This window comes from Hemiscyllium ocellatum, chromosome 3, assembly GCF_020745735.1.
Source record: "Hemiscyllium ocellatum isolate sHemOce1 chromosome 3, sHemOce1.pat.X.cur, whole genome shotgun sequence".
In the NCBI taxonomy this organism is placed as follows: Eukaryota; Metazoa; Chordata; class Chondrichthyes; order Orectolobiformes; family Hemiscylliidae; genus Hemiscyllium; species Hemiscyllium ocellatum.
This window is the reverse complement of record NC_083403.1, coordinates 87,254,891-87,270,185: the sequence shown is the minus strand read 5'-3', so window position 1 is coordinate 87,270,185 and position 15,295 is coordinate 87,254,891. Positions and strand designations below refer to the sequence as shown.

Below are 15,295 nucleotides of genomic sequence, written 5' to 3'. Positions count from 1 at the left end.
AGTCCTTTATTAGGCTTTGATTCTCGAAAGCATTGAAATAACCCCATTCGCTTGCTGTATTTGTCCAAATTTCCTCATCAACCACAGCCAAAAAGGTTATAACTGTGGCACTAATAAATGACGTACTCCACCACGACCACCTCTTCTCTCTTCAACCCATATCTCTTGCTTAGTGAATGATACTTACTTCTTACCAACTTCTCTGATCCTTAAATGCATCTTTCATGAATTTGTAGTCTCACTCCCCAAGAACACCACACATTTTTGAAAAAAAATCTTCCTCAGTCACACTTGGATTTCCCAGGCTTTATACAGTTTCTATACAGGACTGGAATCAAATTTCCCCCTTTACTCTTCATGATTTGGATCACAAAGTTCATAAAGATCTGAAAACAGAGGCACAGGAATTGTGATGTGCCATTAGCTTGTGCCGACTGCTTCCAATGTAGGTAGCCAACACCAAATGCACTTTTAAGTGACTGCATGCTTAAGCACAGGATGCGAGAAAGGATACCACAAGTTCATAAGCACAAGTCTAGCCTTCGCCTCTTAAAAGCTTGGAACATTTTGACTGGAGCCAACTTATTAGTTATAAGTAATTTTGAACTGGGAAAGACAGGAACGGCACATGGTAGAGGGAGAATGCCAAGGATGGAAAGTATTAAGAATTACAGTGTACCTGTACAGATTCCTTGTCTTCAAGTCCCAGCTCCCACTAAATTTACAATCTCTTTAGGAGCATATATGATCATAGTGAATGGCAGAACAGCCGAAAGAACACAGAAGTGATTAAAAAGAAAGTACGTTAATACAATTACATTCTTTCAATTATAAAGGTGAGAAGTGAGGAGGCTGGCTGATGATTCACACTGTTTGCACAATTAGTGTCCTCTGCCAACGTACAAATGATATTGGAAGGATAGAAAGGGAGATAAGAGAGGAGGGGGAGTGGTATTTTTGATAAAGGATAGCATTACAGCTGTGCTGAGGAAGGATATTCCCAGAAATACAGCCAGAGAAGTTATTTGGGTGGAATTGAGAAATAAGAAAGGGATGATCACCTTATTGGGATTCTATTATAGACCCCCCCCAGTAGTCAGAGGGAAATTGAAAAACAAACTTGTAAGGAGGTCTCAGCTATCTGTAAGAATAATAGAGTAGTTATGGTAGGGGATTTTAACTTTCCAAACATCGACTGGGACTGCCATAGTGTTAAAGGTTTAGATGGAGAGGAATTTCTTACGTGTGTACAAGATAATTTTCTGATTCAGTATGTGGATGTACCTACTAGAGAAGGTGCAAAACTTGACCTACTGTTGGGAAATAAGGCAGGGCAGGTGACTGAGGTGTCAGTGGGGGGGAAGCACTTTGGGGCCAGCGACCATAATTCTATTCATTTTAAAATAGTGATGGAAAAGGATAGATCAGATCTAAAAGTTGAAGTTCTAAATTGGAGAAAGACCAATTTTGACGGTATTAGGCAAGAACTTTCGAAAGCTGATCGAAGGCAGATGTTCGCAGGTAAAGGGACAGCTGGAAAATGGGAAGCCTTCAGAAATGAGATAACAAGGATCCAGAGAAAGTATATTCCTGTCAGGGTGAAAGGGAAGGCTGGTAGGTATAGGGAATGCTGGATGACTAAAGAAATTGAGGGTTTGGTTAAGAAAAAGAAGGAAGTATATGTCAGGTATAGACAGGATAGATCGAGTGAATCCTTAGAAGAGTATAAAGAAAGTAGGAGTATACTTAAGAGGGAAATCAGGAGGGCAAAACGGGGACATGAGATAGCTTTGGCAACAGAATTAAGGAGAATCCAAAGGGTTTTTACAAATATGTTAAGGACAAAAGGGTAACTAGGGAGAGAATAGAGCCCCTCAAAAATGGGCAAGGCGGCCCTTGTGTGGAGCCACAGAAAATGGGGGAGATACTAAATGAATATTTTGAATGAAATGAATATGGAAAAGGATATGGTAGATATAGACTGTAGGGAAATAGATGGTGACATCTACCAAAATGCCCATTTTACAGAGGAGGAAGTGCTGGGTGTCTTGAAACAGTTAAAGGTGGATAAATCCCCAGGACCTGATCAGGTGTACCCTAGAACTCTGTGGGAAGCTAGAGAAGTTATTGCTGGGCTGCTTGCTGAGATATTTGTATCATCGATAGTCACAGTTGAGGTACTGGAAGACTGGAGGTTGGCAAATGTGGTGCCATTGTTTAAGAAGGGTGGTAAAGACAAGCGAAGGAACTATAGATTGGTGAGCCTGACCTCAGTGGTGGGCAAGTTGTTGGAGGGAATCCTGAGGGACAGGATGTACATGTATTTGGAAAGGCAAGGACGAATTCCGGATAGTCAACATGGCTTTGCGCGTGGGAAATCATGTCTCACAAACTTGATTTGAGTTTTTTGAAGAAGTAACAAAAATGTGCGATGAGGGCAGAGCAGCAGTTGTGATCTATATGGACTTCAGTAAGGCGTTCAACAAGGTTCCCCATGGGAGACTGATTAGAAAGGTTAGATCTCATGGAATACATGGAGAACTAGCCATTTGGATACAGACGTGCTCAAAGGTAGAAGACAAAGGGTAGTGGTGGAGTGTTGTTTTTCAGACTGGAGGCCTGTGACCAGTTGAGTGCCACAAGGATCGATGCTGGGCCCTCTACGTTTTGTCATTTACATAAATGATTTGGATGCGAGCATAAGAGGTACACAGTTAGTAAGTTTGCAGATGACACCAAATTTGGAGGTGTAGTGGACAGCGAAGAGGGTTATCTCAGATTACAACAGGATCTGGACTAGATGGGCCAATTGGCTGAGAAGTGGCAGATGCAGTTTAATTCAGAAAAATGTGAGGTCCTGCATTTTGGGAAAGCAAATCTTAGCAGGACTTATACACTTTATGGTAAGGTCCTAGGGAGTGTTGCTGAACAAAGAGACTTTGGAGTGCAGGTTCATAGCTTCTCGAAAGTGGAGTCGCAGGTAGATAGGATAGTGAAGGTGGCGTGTGGTATGCTTTTCTTTATTGGTCAGAGTATTGAGTACAAGAGTTGGGAGGTCATGTTGCGGCTGTACAGGACATTGGTTAGGCCACTGTTGGAATATTGCGTGCAATTCTGGTTTCCTTCCTATCGGAAAGATGTTGTGAAACTTGAAAGGGTTCAGAAAAGGTTTACAAGGATGTTGCCAGGGTTGGAGGATCGGAGCTACAGGGAGAGGCTGAAGAGGCTGGGGCTGTTTTCCCTGGAGCGTCCAAGGCTGAGGGGTGACCTTATAGAGGTTTACAAAGTTATGGAGGGGCATGGATAGGATAAATACACAAAGTCTTTTCCCTGGGATCGGGGAGTCCCGAACTAGAGGGCATAGGTTTAGGGTAAGAGGGGAAAGATATAAAAGAGACATAAGGGGCAACATTTTCACGCAGAGGGTGATACATGTATGGAATGAGCTGCCACAGGATGTGGTGGAGGCTGGTACAATTGCAACATTTAAGAGGTGTTTGGATGGGTATTTGAATAGGAAGGGTTTGGAGGGATATGGGCCAGGTGTAGCAGGTGGGACTAGATTGGGTTGGGATATCTGGTCGTCATGGACAGGTTGGACCGAAGGGTCTGTTTCCATGCTGTACATCTCTATGACTCTATGCAGCAAGACCTGGGTTGCTAAGCAGCAAGTAACATTACTGCCATACACATGCTGGACAATGGCCATCTTCAACGAGACAGAATCTAACCATCTGATGTGGGGCATTTTGGCAATAGGCTAAGAAATTTGGATACCAATTACAAAGCCACTTAACACAGCATACTGTGCCATGTGCCATGGATCTTTTGGCTTTCTTTTTCATTTCTACCAATTCAAAATATTCCTGCTTCCTGGACTTTGATATCATTTTACCCCACCTCTTTACCCAATATTAGTGGTCTAAAGTACCTTGCCAAATTGTTCTCGAGTCTTGATGATGAGAGTCAGCATTTCTCTTGAATTATGAGAATGTGTTCGATATCACCTTGGACGACTTAAAACTCCACCAAGACATTCTCCAAGTGTATGCAAGGATCTTCTCCGAGTTCTCTGGTTTCCTCCCAAAGATGTACAGGTTAGGTGGTTTGGACCATACTGAATTGTCTGGTAGTATCCAGGGATGTCTCAGTTAGGTGGATCAGTCATGAGAAATGCAGGAAAGGTTTGGGCACTGGGGTCTGGGCAGGATGCTTTTTAGAGGGTCGGTGAAAATGCAATGGGCCAAGTGGCCTCTTTCTGCACAATAGAGATTCTATGATTCAGAAAAAACAGGTTTCAAGAAGGTAGTTGCAAATGTAGAGGGGCAACTAATTATGGTTTCGGCAAGGTCATTTGCTTCTGTGTTCTGCAATTACAGAGTACCTGGGAAAGCTATCTGGCAGACTTTATACTGTGTGTATATGAATGAATTAACTTTGATCTCTGCTTGAGTTACAAAGCTAAGAACACAGCCTCAATAGATTCCAGAGCTAAAAGGCAATGTGTTGTGAAGGAAATCTTGGGAATGTTTGCATATTAGAGAATCATGCTGAAATAGCTTGTCATGATTCAAGCTTTAACTGAAAATGTCAATATTCTGTAAATCTGATATCAAAACTATTGCAATTTAAAAATAAAGACTTTGCAACACATCAAATTATGACTGAATTAAGGGTATAAAAATCAGAAGTTAATGCCACTCATGTGGTTTGTGCTTACCTCTCTATGGACTTGTGAATTCGTCTCCACTGAGGGTAATGTGCTTCCTGTTCAAAACCACCTCCTTTGGTTCTGGCTTGTTGAGCAGCATTAAGTGATCTAGTGTCAATGATATACCCACGTTTTCCTGCCCACAGCGTGGCATTGATCAATTTTTCATCATCTTTACACCGTCTTCCATTGGTTCCAGTCAATGGCTGTGAACTGCGCATCATTACCTAAAAATGTTTCATAATTAAATTGGGAAATCAAATAATGACAATCCCCTGACATAAACAAAACCTTAATCTAGGTACCATATAAGATGGGTGTTACGACATGGCAACGAACTTGGGGGGGAGAAACGAATTTGGGAATGCACTTCGGGTGGGTTTAAACTAATTCAGCAGGAGAATGGGAACCCAAATTATAGTTCGAGTGTAGAGGAGGTTGAGAATAGGGAAGTGTAAAATAAGGTTTCAGGTTTGTAAAAGGGCACCAACAAGCAAAAGGTTGGTTTGAAGTGTGTCGATTTCAACGGCAGGAGCATTCGAAATAAGGTGGGGGAACTTACAGCATGGGCCAGTACCTGGGATTTCAATGTTGTGGCCATTTCACAGACATGGGTAAAAAGCAGGGACAGGAATGGTGCTGCAAATTTTGGGATTTTGATGTTTCAGTAAGAACAGAGATGATGGTAAAAGAGATGGAGGTGTGGCATTGTTAGTCAAGGACTGTATAACGTTCGAGGACTCATCAACTAAGGCAATATGGGCTGAGATTAGAAACAGGAAAGAAGTCACCTTGTCAGGAGATTTCTATTGGCCTTCAAATAGCTCCAAAGATTTAGAGGAAAGGATAGCAAAGGTGATTCTCGATAGGAGCAAGAGTGTCAGGGTAGTTGTTATTAGAGATTTCAACTTTCCAAATATTGACTGGGAATACTACAGTTGAAGTACTCTAGTTTTTGTCCATTGTGTGCATACTGTCTAACACAGTATGTAGACAGGCCAACAAATTAGATTTTGAGGTAGGTGACCATGATTCAGTTATGTTTACTTTAGCGATGGAAAGAAATAGGTATATAACACAGGGCAAGAGTTACAGCTGGGAAAAAGGCAATTACGATCCAATTAGACTAGATTTAGGACGCATAGGATACAGAAGGAAACTGCAGATGATGGACACAATTGAAATGTGGAGCTTATTCAAGGAACAGCTATTGTGTGTCCTTGATAAGTACATACCGGTCACACAGGGAGGAACTTGTTGAGCGTAGGAGCTGTTGTTTACTAAAGAAGTTCAATCTTTTGTCAAGAGGAAAAAGGCGACTTATGAGATGTGAAGGCTCAGTAAGGGTGATTAAGAGTTATAAGGTAGCCAGGAAAAACCTGAGAGAGAGCTAAGGTGAGCGAGGAGGGAACATGAGAAGTTGTGGCAGATAAGATCAGGGAAAACCCTAAAGCTTTCTATAGGTATAAGGGATAAAAGAAGGATTAGATTAAGATAAGGGCCAATCAAGGATAGTAGTGGGAAGTTGTGTGTGGAGTCAGAGAAGATAGGAGAAGCACTAAATGAATATTTTCCGCCAGTATCCACACTGGAAAAAGACAGCATTGTCGAGGGGAACACTGAGATACAGCCTACTCGACTAGCTGGGATTGAGGTTCACAAGGAGGAGGTGTTAGCAATTCTGGAAAGTATGAAAATAGATAAGGCCCCTGGGCTGGATGGAATTTATCCAAAGGTTCTCTGGGAAGCCAGGGAGAAAATTGCAGAGTCTTTAGCTTTGATCTTTATGTCGTCATTGTCAACATGAATAGTGCCAGAAGTCTGGAGGATAGGAAATGTTGTCCCCTTGTTCAAGAAGGGGAGTACAGATAACCCTGGTAACTATAGACCACTCAGCTTTACTTCAGTTGTGGGCAAAGTATTGGAAAAGGTTTCAAGAGATAGGATTTATAATCATCTTGAAAGGAACAAGTTGATGAGGGATAGTCAACACAGTTTTGTGAAGTGTAGGTCAGGCCTCACAAACCTTGTTGAGTTATTTACGAAGGTGACCGACAGGCGGGTGAGGGTAACACTGTTGATGTGGTGTACATGGATTTCAGTAAGGTGTTTGATAAGGTTCCCCATTGTAGGCTATTGCAGAAAATATGGAGGCATGGGATTGAGGCAATTCAGCAATTTGGAGCAGAAATTGGCTAGCTGCAAAAAGATACAGGGTTGTGATTGATGGGAAATGCTCATCTTGGGGTTCAGTTACTAGTGGAGTACCCCAAGGATCTGTTTTGGGTCCACTGCTGTTTATCATTTTTATAAACGACCTAGCTGAGGACACAGAAGGACAGGTTAGTAAATTTGCAGACAACACTAAGGTCGGTACAATCGTGGATAGTGCCAAATGGTTTTTAGATTCCCTACAGTGTGGAAACAGGTCATTCGGCCCAACAGGTCCACACCGACCCTCCAAAGAGCAACCCACCCAGACACATTCTCCTAGCCTATATTTACCCCAGACTCATGCACCTAACACTATGACCAATTCACCTGATCTGCACATCTTTGGATTGTGGGAGGAAACCGGAGCATGTGGAGGAAACCCACGCAGACACTGGGAGAATGTACAAAACTCCACACAGTTGCCCAAGGCAGGAATTGAACCTGGGTCCCTGGTGCTGTGAAGCAGCAGTGCTAACCACTGAGCCACCGTGCCACCCTATCTAGAGGTGTTGTAGGTTACAGAGGAATATAGGTAAACTGCAGAGCTGAACTGAGAGGTGGCGAATGGAGTTTAATGCAGAAAGGTGTGACGTGATTCACTTTGAAAGGAGGAACAGGAAGGCAGAGTACTGGGTGAATAGTAAGATTTCTAGTGATCCACATTGATGTGACATTGAAAAAGCACAATGCCTCTATTTCCTCAAGAGGCTAAAGAAATTCATCATGTCCATAAAGACACTTAGCATTTTTATAGAATGGTGCATCTATCATAGAGATGTACAGCATGGAAACAGAGTCTTTGGTCCAACCCGTCCATGCCGAACAGATATCCTAACCCAATCCGCTCCCACCTGCCAGCTTCTGGCCCATATCCCTCCAAACCCTTCCAATTCATTTACCCATCCAAATGCCTTTCTAATGTTGCAATTGTACTAGCCTCCACCACTTCCTCTGGCAGCTCATTCCATACACGTGCTACCCCTCTGCGTGAAAATGTTGCCCCTCAGGTCTCATATCTTTCCCCACTCATCCTAAACCTATGCCCTCCAGTTTTGAACTCCCCCACCCCAGGTAAAAGACTTTGTCTACTTATCCTATCCATGTCCCTTATAATTTTGTAAACCTCAGCCTCCAATGCTGAGGGAAAACAGCCCTAGCCTGTTCAGCCTCTCCCTATAGCTCAAATCCTCCAACCCTGGCAACATCCTTGTAAATCTTTTCTGAACACTTTCAAGTTTCACAACATCTTTCCAATAGGAAGGAGACCAGAATTGCATGCAATACTCCAACAGTGCTCTAACCAATGTCCTGTCCAGCCACAACATGACCTCCCAACTCCTGTATTCTATACTCTGACCGATAAAGAAAAGCATATCAAATGCCTTCTTCACTGTCCTATCTACCTGTGACTCCGCTTTCAAGGAGCTATTAACATGCACGCCAAGGTCTCTTTGTTCAGCAACACTCCCTAGGACCTTACCATTACCATAAGTCCTGATAAGATTTGCTTTGTCTTCTACCTTTGATCCAGTTCTGTATCCAAATGGCTAGTTCTCCCAGTATTCCGTGAGATCTAACTTTGCTAACCAGTCTCCCAAGGGGAAACGTTGTCGAATACCTTACTGAAGTCCATATAGATCACATCTACCGCTCTGCTTTCATCAATATTCTTTGCTACTTCTTCAAAAAATTCAAATCAAGTTTGTGAGACATGATTTCCCACATACAAAGCCATCTTCATTATACCGATCAGTCCTTGCCTTTCCAAATACATGTACATCCTGTCCCTCAAGATTCCCTCCAACAACTTGCCCACCACTGACGTCAGACTCACTGGTCTATCGTTCACTGGCTTGTCCTTACCACTCTTCTTAAACAGTGGCACCATGTTAGCCAACCTCCAGTCTTCCTGCACCTCACCTGTGACTATCGATGATACAAGTATTTCTGCAAGAGGCCCAGCAATTACTGCGCTGGCTTCCCACAGAGTTCTAGGGTACACCTGATCAGGTGCTGGGGATTTATCCACTTTTATGCATTTCAACACATCCAGCATTTCCTGCTCTGTAATATGAACATTTTGCAAGATGTCACCATCTATTTCCCTACAGTCTATACCTTCCATGTCCTTTTCCACAGTAAATACTCATGCAAAATACTTGTTTAGTATCTCCCCCATTTATCCTTTTGTCCTTAATGTATTTGTAAAAACCCTTTGGATTCTCCTTAATTAAAAATTCACATGGCTTGGTATGGTAACTGCTCTGCCCAAGACAATAATAAACTACAAAGAGTTAGGAACCTTTACACAGCCCGGGTCCATCAAGCAAGCCAACCTTTCATCCATTGACTCCATCTATATTTCTTGCTGCTTCTTCCATTGGGCAGAGGATACAAAAGCTTAAACATACATGCCAATAAGTTCAACAACAGCTTCTTCCCCGTTGTTATGGTTCTGTTCGCCGAGCTGGGAATTTGTGTTGCAGACGTTTCGCCCCCTGTCTCGGTGACATCCTCAGTGCTTGGGAGCCTCACAAATTCCCAGCTCGGCGAACAGAACCACAACAACGAGCACCCGAGCTACAAATCTCACAAACTTCTGAATGGACCTCTAAATTTAATGTTGATCTTGCTCTTTGTGCAGCAGCAATGTTGCATCCCTCGCTCTGATCTATTATGCAAATGCACTTTGCATTGTATGATCTGCGTGTACTGCATGCAAAACAAAAAACCTTTCACTGTACCCAAGTACATGTGACAATAATAAAATCAAGTAAATCAAATCAAATCCATGCTAATAAAATGGCTTGCACTATTGGTCTCATTGACATTGTCTTGTAGAGATTAGAAGGCAGCTTTGGACCAGACTCAAAAATAGGTGAAGTACATAGAACAGTATTGACACAAATCTCAAAAAGAAAAATATGTATTAAACTGTCTTACACTTACTGGCCTTCAAGCAGTTGTTCTTCCACATCTTAGCTCCAAGACTGGTTTTCGGTTACCATGATTCCAGTGAGTGATGACTAGGTCATTTCTGCCAGTCTCTCCCACCTTTATCCTGCAGTATGCAGTCCCTGCTAGTCAGCTGTTTCCATTTTGCTCAGCTGATTCCTGCCTAAGTTCTGATATGGTTTGTTATTGTTTCCCATTCTGCAGTCAGGTGCTATGACTTGTCTGACTAAATGAATATAATTTCAAATTGCCCCAGTGGCTGCCATCATTAATTTTCAGCTGTACTCTGACAAGAATAAGGCGATCTGTTAAAGCCCGAAACTGTTTAATATTATTTTTCAACTCAAATTATATATTGCAATATAACCACGAGGAACTTGGCTGCAACTTGACACTTCAGTAAAATGCAGCTGGATGAGAGACTAATTGAGGGTCTCAAGATGAAATCGTTCAAAACTTGGAGGCACAACTTGTGCTTTTGACAGGCCGAACTGAGAAGGAAGGCACACAACCCATAAATGTCTATGCTTCTCAGAGGCCAAACCAACTCATCCGTGGTACACGTCCCTACTCATAGTAATACAATAGATGTAATTCACCACAGATCAATTGAGTTTGTTCAACCACTCAAAAATAACATCTGAGAAGCATACTTAGTCTTGCTACCTGGAATAACCTTGAGCTTTAAGTACAGAATGAGAATCCCATTTTTACTGAACTCCTATTCTTGCTGTAATTTAGATTCTGTCAGGTGTTTTCCTGCAAAGGACAGTAAAAGGAGAGATAGATTAGCTCATCAAAATGCTGATGGCTGATTGACTAAGACAGGCAGAGACAGACAGCTAGCCCCACCACAAGTTGCTCTCTGCTTCTATTTCATGCATTGTTCTTGTAGCCAAACTACTTACCACATTGCCCTCCACTTCAATTCTTCCTGATCTTTCCCCTTCAATTCTTCTCAACTCACCTCTCCACTTCCAGCCCTCATCACGTCAACTCTCCCACCCCATCATACTTCCCCAAATACTTGCATCAATGAGATATTAAAATGATAACATAGGTGCAGCTTTAAAATGGAAGTCAAGTTACACTGGAATGTCATGGTACACTACACTCAAAATCTGCTATTTTGAGGTCACAGAAGATCAAAAGCCATGTATTCCAATGTGGTTGTACTCTCCATTGACAATTCCTGCAGAAACAGGAATACTAAGTTTTAGTACTTTCTGGCAATATTTTCTTGTGATTATAGAAACTCTTGAACAGGTGTCCCACTATTGGTCAATAATAAGATGTAGCAAAGGGTCCATCTCACCATCGCATGAAACCTGCGATCTTCTGCCACAGCTACTACTATACAGCTCCACCTGCTGGACCAAAGCACTTAATATTAGTTTTACCTTCAGAAAAAGGTGCCAGTGAAGCTTGGGTCTGAAAACTTCCATTTGTCATTCTGTTCAGCTGGGCCTATAACCCCACTAAAATGATGAAAGTACACAGGAAACAAAACCTTTTTAAAAAAAATATATAAAAAATGCTCAACTATATAGAAATTTAATAAGATATTTTTGTACGTATGGATTGCTATAAAGAAGAGAGAACAAAATCTGAACAACAAACTGAGCCTGATAATAGGTCAGACATTTCAAGTTGTTTCTTTTTGCAGAATGTTACATTGATTTCTGACTGAGATAGTAATAACGGATATATATACACACCAGGATACAGATCAATTGGAGGCAGAAAAATGACAGATGGAGCTTAATCCGGATAAACGAGAGGTGATACATTTTGGAAGGTCAAGTACAGGTGGAAATTATACAGTGAATAGCAGAACTCTTCGGACTATTGATATGCAGAGAACTCTGGGTGTGCAGGTCCACAGACCATTGAAGGTGACAGGACAGGGAGACAAAGTAGTAAAACGGGCCAATGGCACTCTTGTCTTCATTAGAAGGGCTATTGAGTATAAGGATAGACAAGTTATGTTGCAGCTTTATAGAACTTTAATTCGGCCTCACTTGGAATATTGCATACATTTCTGATCACCACACTACATGAAGGATGTGAATGTTTTGGAGAGGGTACAGAAAAGGTTTACCAGTATGTTGCCTGAGGGATTTAAGCTATGAAGAAAGGCCGGATGGACTGGGTTTGTTTTCACTGGAACACAGGAAGTTGAGGGGTGAGCTAATTGAAGTTTATAAGACTGTGAATGACATGGACAGAGTGGAAAACAAGGTTTTTTCCCAGGGGGGGAGGGGTCAATTACTAAGGGACGCTGGTTCAAGGTGCAGCGGAGATGTGGAAGGCAGTTTATTCAAAGAAAGAGAGTGGTGAGTGCCTGGAACACAATGCCAGAAAAGGTGGTGGAAGCAGACACATAGCAGCATTCAAGAAGCACCTGGACGAATATATGATTAACAAGGGAATAGATGGATATGGATCCTGTAAGAGATGGAAGGGTAAAATATGGCGGTGCAGGCTTGGAGGGCTGAAGGGGCTGTTCCTGTGCTGTATTGTTTTATGTAACTCGTACTTGAAAAAACAGCTGCCAAGGAGACAAAAAGCACTTATATCTGATAAAAATAATCAGATGCTTCCATCAGCTAACTGCCAGTTGCCATACTTCTAAATGCAATCAAATGTGTTGGATTAAGCCAGCCAACTGTCATGGTAAAGCAATTCTAATAAAATGCTTTCGATAGCCGATAATGACAGTGTACCCTTGATCATCATAAAATGACGAAAAAAGTGCCACTGTCATTGCTGTCAAGCAGCAGCATCATCTGTTCAGTGACAGCGTGGTCACTAACACTCAGTTTGGGTTCTGCCAAGGCCACTGACCTCCCTGACCTCATTTCACCTTGGTTCAACATGGACAAAAAAGCTGAATTCCAGGAGGGGGGACAGTGACAACCCTTGACATCAAATCCACATTTGATAAGGAGCACTAGCAAAACTTGAGTCAAGTGGAATCAGGGACAAAACTCTCCGCTGGTTGGAATCATAACTGGCACATAGCAAGTTGGTTGTGGTTGTTGGAGGTCTGTCATCTCAGCTCAAGGACATCTCTGCAGAAGCTCCTCAGGGTAGATATTTTTAATCATCTGTTCAGGCACATGTCTGAAGTAGGTGGAACTTGGGCCTACCGACTCAGAGATAGATACACTGACTGTGCCACAACAGCCCGCAATTCCTCAGTGCCCGAGACCAACCATCTTCAGCCACAATGAGCTTCCTTCCATCATAAGGTCAGATGTGGAGATGTTTACTGACGATTGCACAATGATCATCACGATTTATGATTCCTTAGGTACTGAAGCAGTCCATATCTGAATGCAACAAGCCCTGAACAGGTCTTGAGCCAACAGTGGCAAGTAACATTCATACCACAAAAATGCCAAGCAAAAAGCATTTCCAATAAGAGATAATCTAACCACTGGCCCATGACATTCAATGACATTGTTAACACTGAAATCACCCACCATCAACTGCCCGGGCTTGCCATTGACCAGAAAACCAACAGGATACAACATACAAATACCGTGGCTATCAAAGCAGCTCTGAGGCTTGGAATACGGCAGTAAGTAACTTGCTTCCTGACTCCTCAGGGCCTGTCAACCATCTGTAAGGCACAAGTCAGGAGTCCGATGGAATATTGCTTACTTGGCTGGATGACTGAGCTTCTACAGCACACAAGAAGCTTAATACCATCAGGACAAAGCAATCGGCTTGATTGGCACCACATCCACAAATATCCATTCCCTCTACCATCGACACTTAATGGCAGTAGCGTGTCCTATCTACAAGATGCACTGCAGAAAACTAACTAAAGCTCATTAGACTGTACCTTGTACTCCTACAACCACTTCCATCAAGGAGGACAAGGGCAGCAGATAAATGGGAACACATCCACCTGTAAGATCACGTCCAGGCTACTCAACATTCTGACTTGGAAATAAATAACCTTTTCTTACAGTCATATTGTCAAAGAGATGTGAAACAGGGAAACAGACCCTTTGGGCTAACTCATCCATGGCAACCAGTCTTCATTGTCACCAAGTCACAATCTTGGAATTCACTACCAAATAGCATTGTGTGCCTACCTACAGCAAATGGAATGCATCCGTTATAGAAGGCAGCTAAGGACCACTTTCTCAAGGGCAACTAGGAAAAGGCTATAAATGCTGGCGCAGCCAGCAATGTCCATGTCACACAAGCAAATTTTTTAAAAAAATCTTATCAGAATAAAAAATCCCATCTAAATCATCATAAGCTTGACAGACATAAATTATTTGGCCTGCTGCAGGTATCTGCATTCTCCTATAACTATACATAAGCTGCTTGATCTTTCTTTAGTACATTAATAATCTCCTGTATGATTTCATTGACACTCACCACCCTGTACGACTTGGCCTAAATAACCAGTGAGGGATGTTGCATCCTGAAGTCAAAGGCAAGACATCTCCAGCTCCTAAAGCAGGTGCACACAGTCATGCTTCATCACAGATGTACCAAGGGGGAGCCATAATGATTTTAGCATGTGCAGTAGTAAGTGTCTTGCTCAGCAATTGAGTTTCAGCCTGCTGAATGACATGGCATAGTTACAAATTGGATCACCTATAAAAACTGGACTGTTTTGATTGATTGATTGATTGAATGTTTTTCAACTGAGAGATGATAGTTAGCACCATAGATTTTATGAAACACTTGGAACCTTGTGCACAGAACACAATAAACGCTCCCATCGATTTTATTATTTTCCTTGTATTCTTCCTTGAATCCCTATAGATAGGTGAAAAACTCAAAAAATCAGAGCAAAATCATGAGGCTGTGTTAGTCCATATGCTCTTTGACAATCTATCACATGGCCGAAAGTTTTATTTTACTGTGAACTTTAGATCATAGTTGCTGCTTCAAAGTGTGGCTGGAGTGCTCACCGTGTGTGCAGGTGCAAATGATAGCCACAGGATAGGGCATAATTGATGAAGAGCAAGAACAAGGGCAGGTCATGAGAGGCCCATGTTGCCAAGCTTTCCATCAACATTTAAAGAAAGAACTGAGAGGAAAAGAGAAACAGAAAAGGCAAAAGAATAATCACGGCCAAGATAAAAATAATTTTTCATTTGAGGACTCCAAGATTTTCTCACATGCTACTTTTTTCATTTTCACTGACTCATTTAATAGATGTTGTAATGCACTAATAATACCTTTTCTACACCTGCGATAGTTGGACTCAATTGAACAGAATTTGAATAATTCAACAATAATTATCATTAACTCTCCATGAACTGTAAAGCCACACATAAAAGGAAAACATTACTTTAATGGACAATATACTTTGAATCAAGACAGACAAGCTAAGAAAAGTATTTCTCCAAAATAATTGAAACACACTTCCACATATCTTAA

General features: G+C 42.0%; 1 protein-coding gene across 1 annotated transcript in view; it reads right to left on the bottom strand.

Annotated features, from left to right (window-relative positions):
- The window catches only part of mtmr9 (myotubularin related protein 9), an 82,003-nt gene that overhangs the window by 35,172 nt on the left and 31,536 nt on the right, over positions 1-15,295 (bottom strand). The window contains exon 5 of the mRNA XM_060851597.1: positions 4,721-4,938. Coding sequence (XP_060707580.1) covers positions 4,721-4,938 — 218 coding nt within the window. The remainder of the gene's footprint in view (positions 1-4,720; positions 4,939-15,295) is intronic.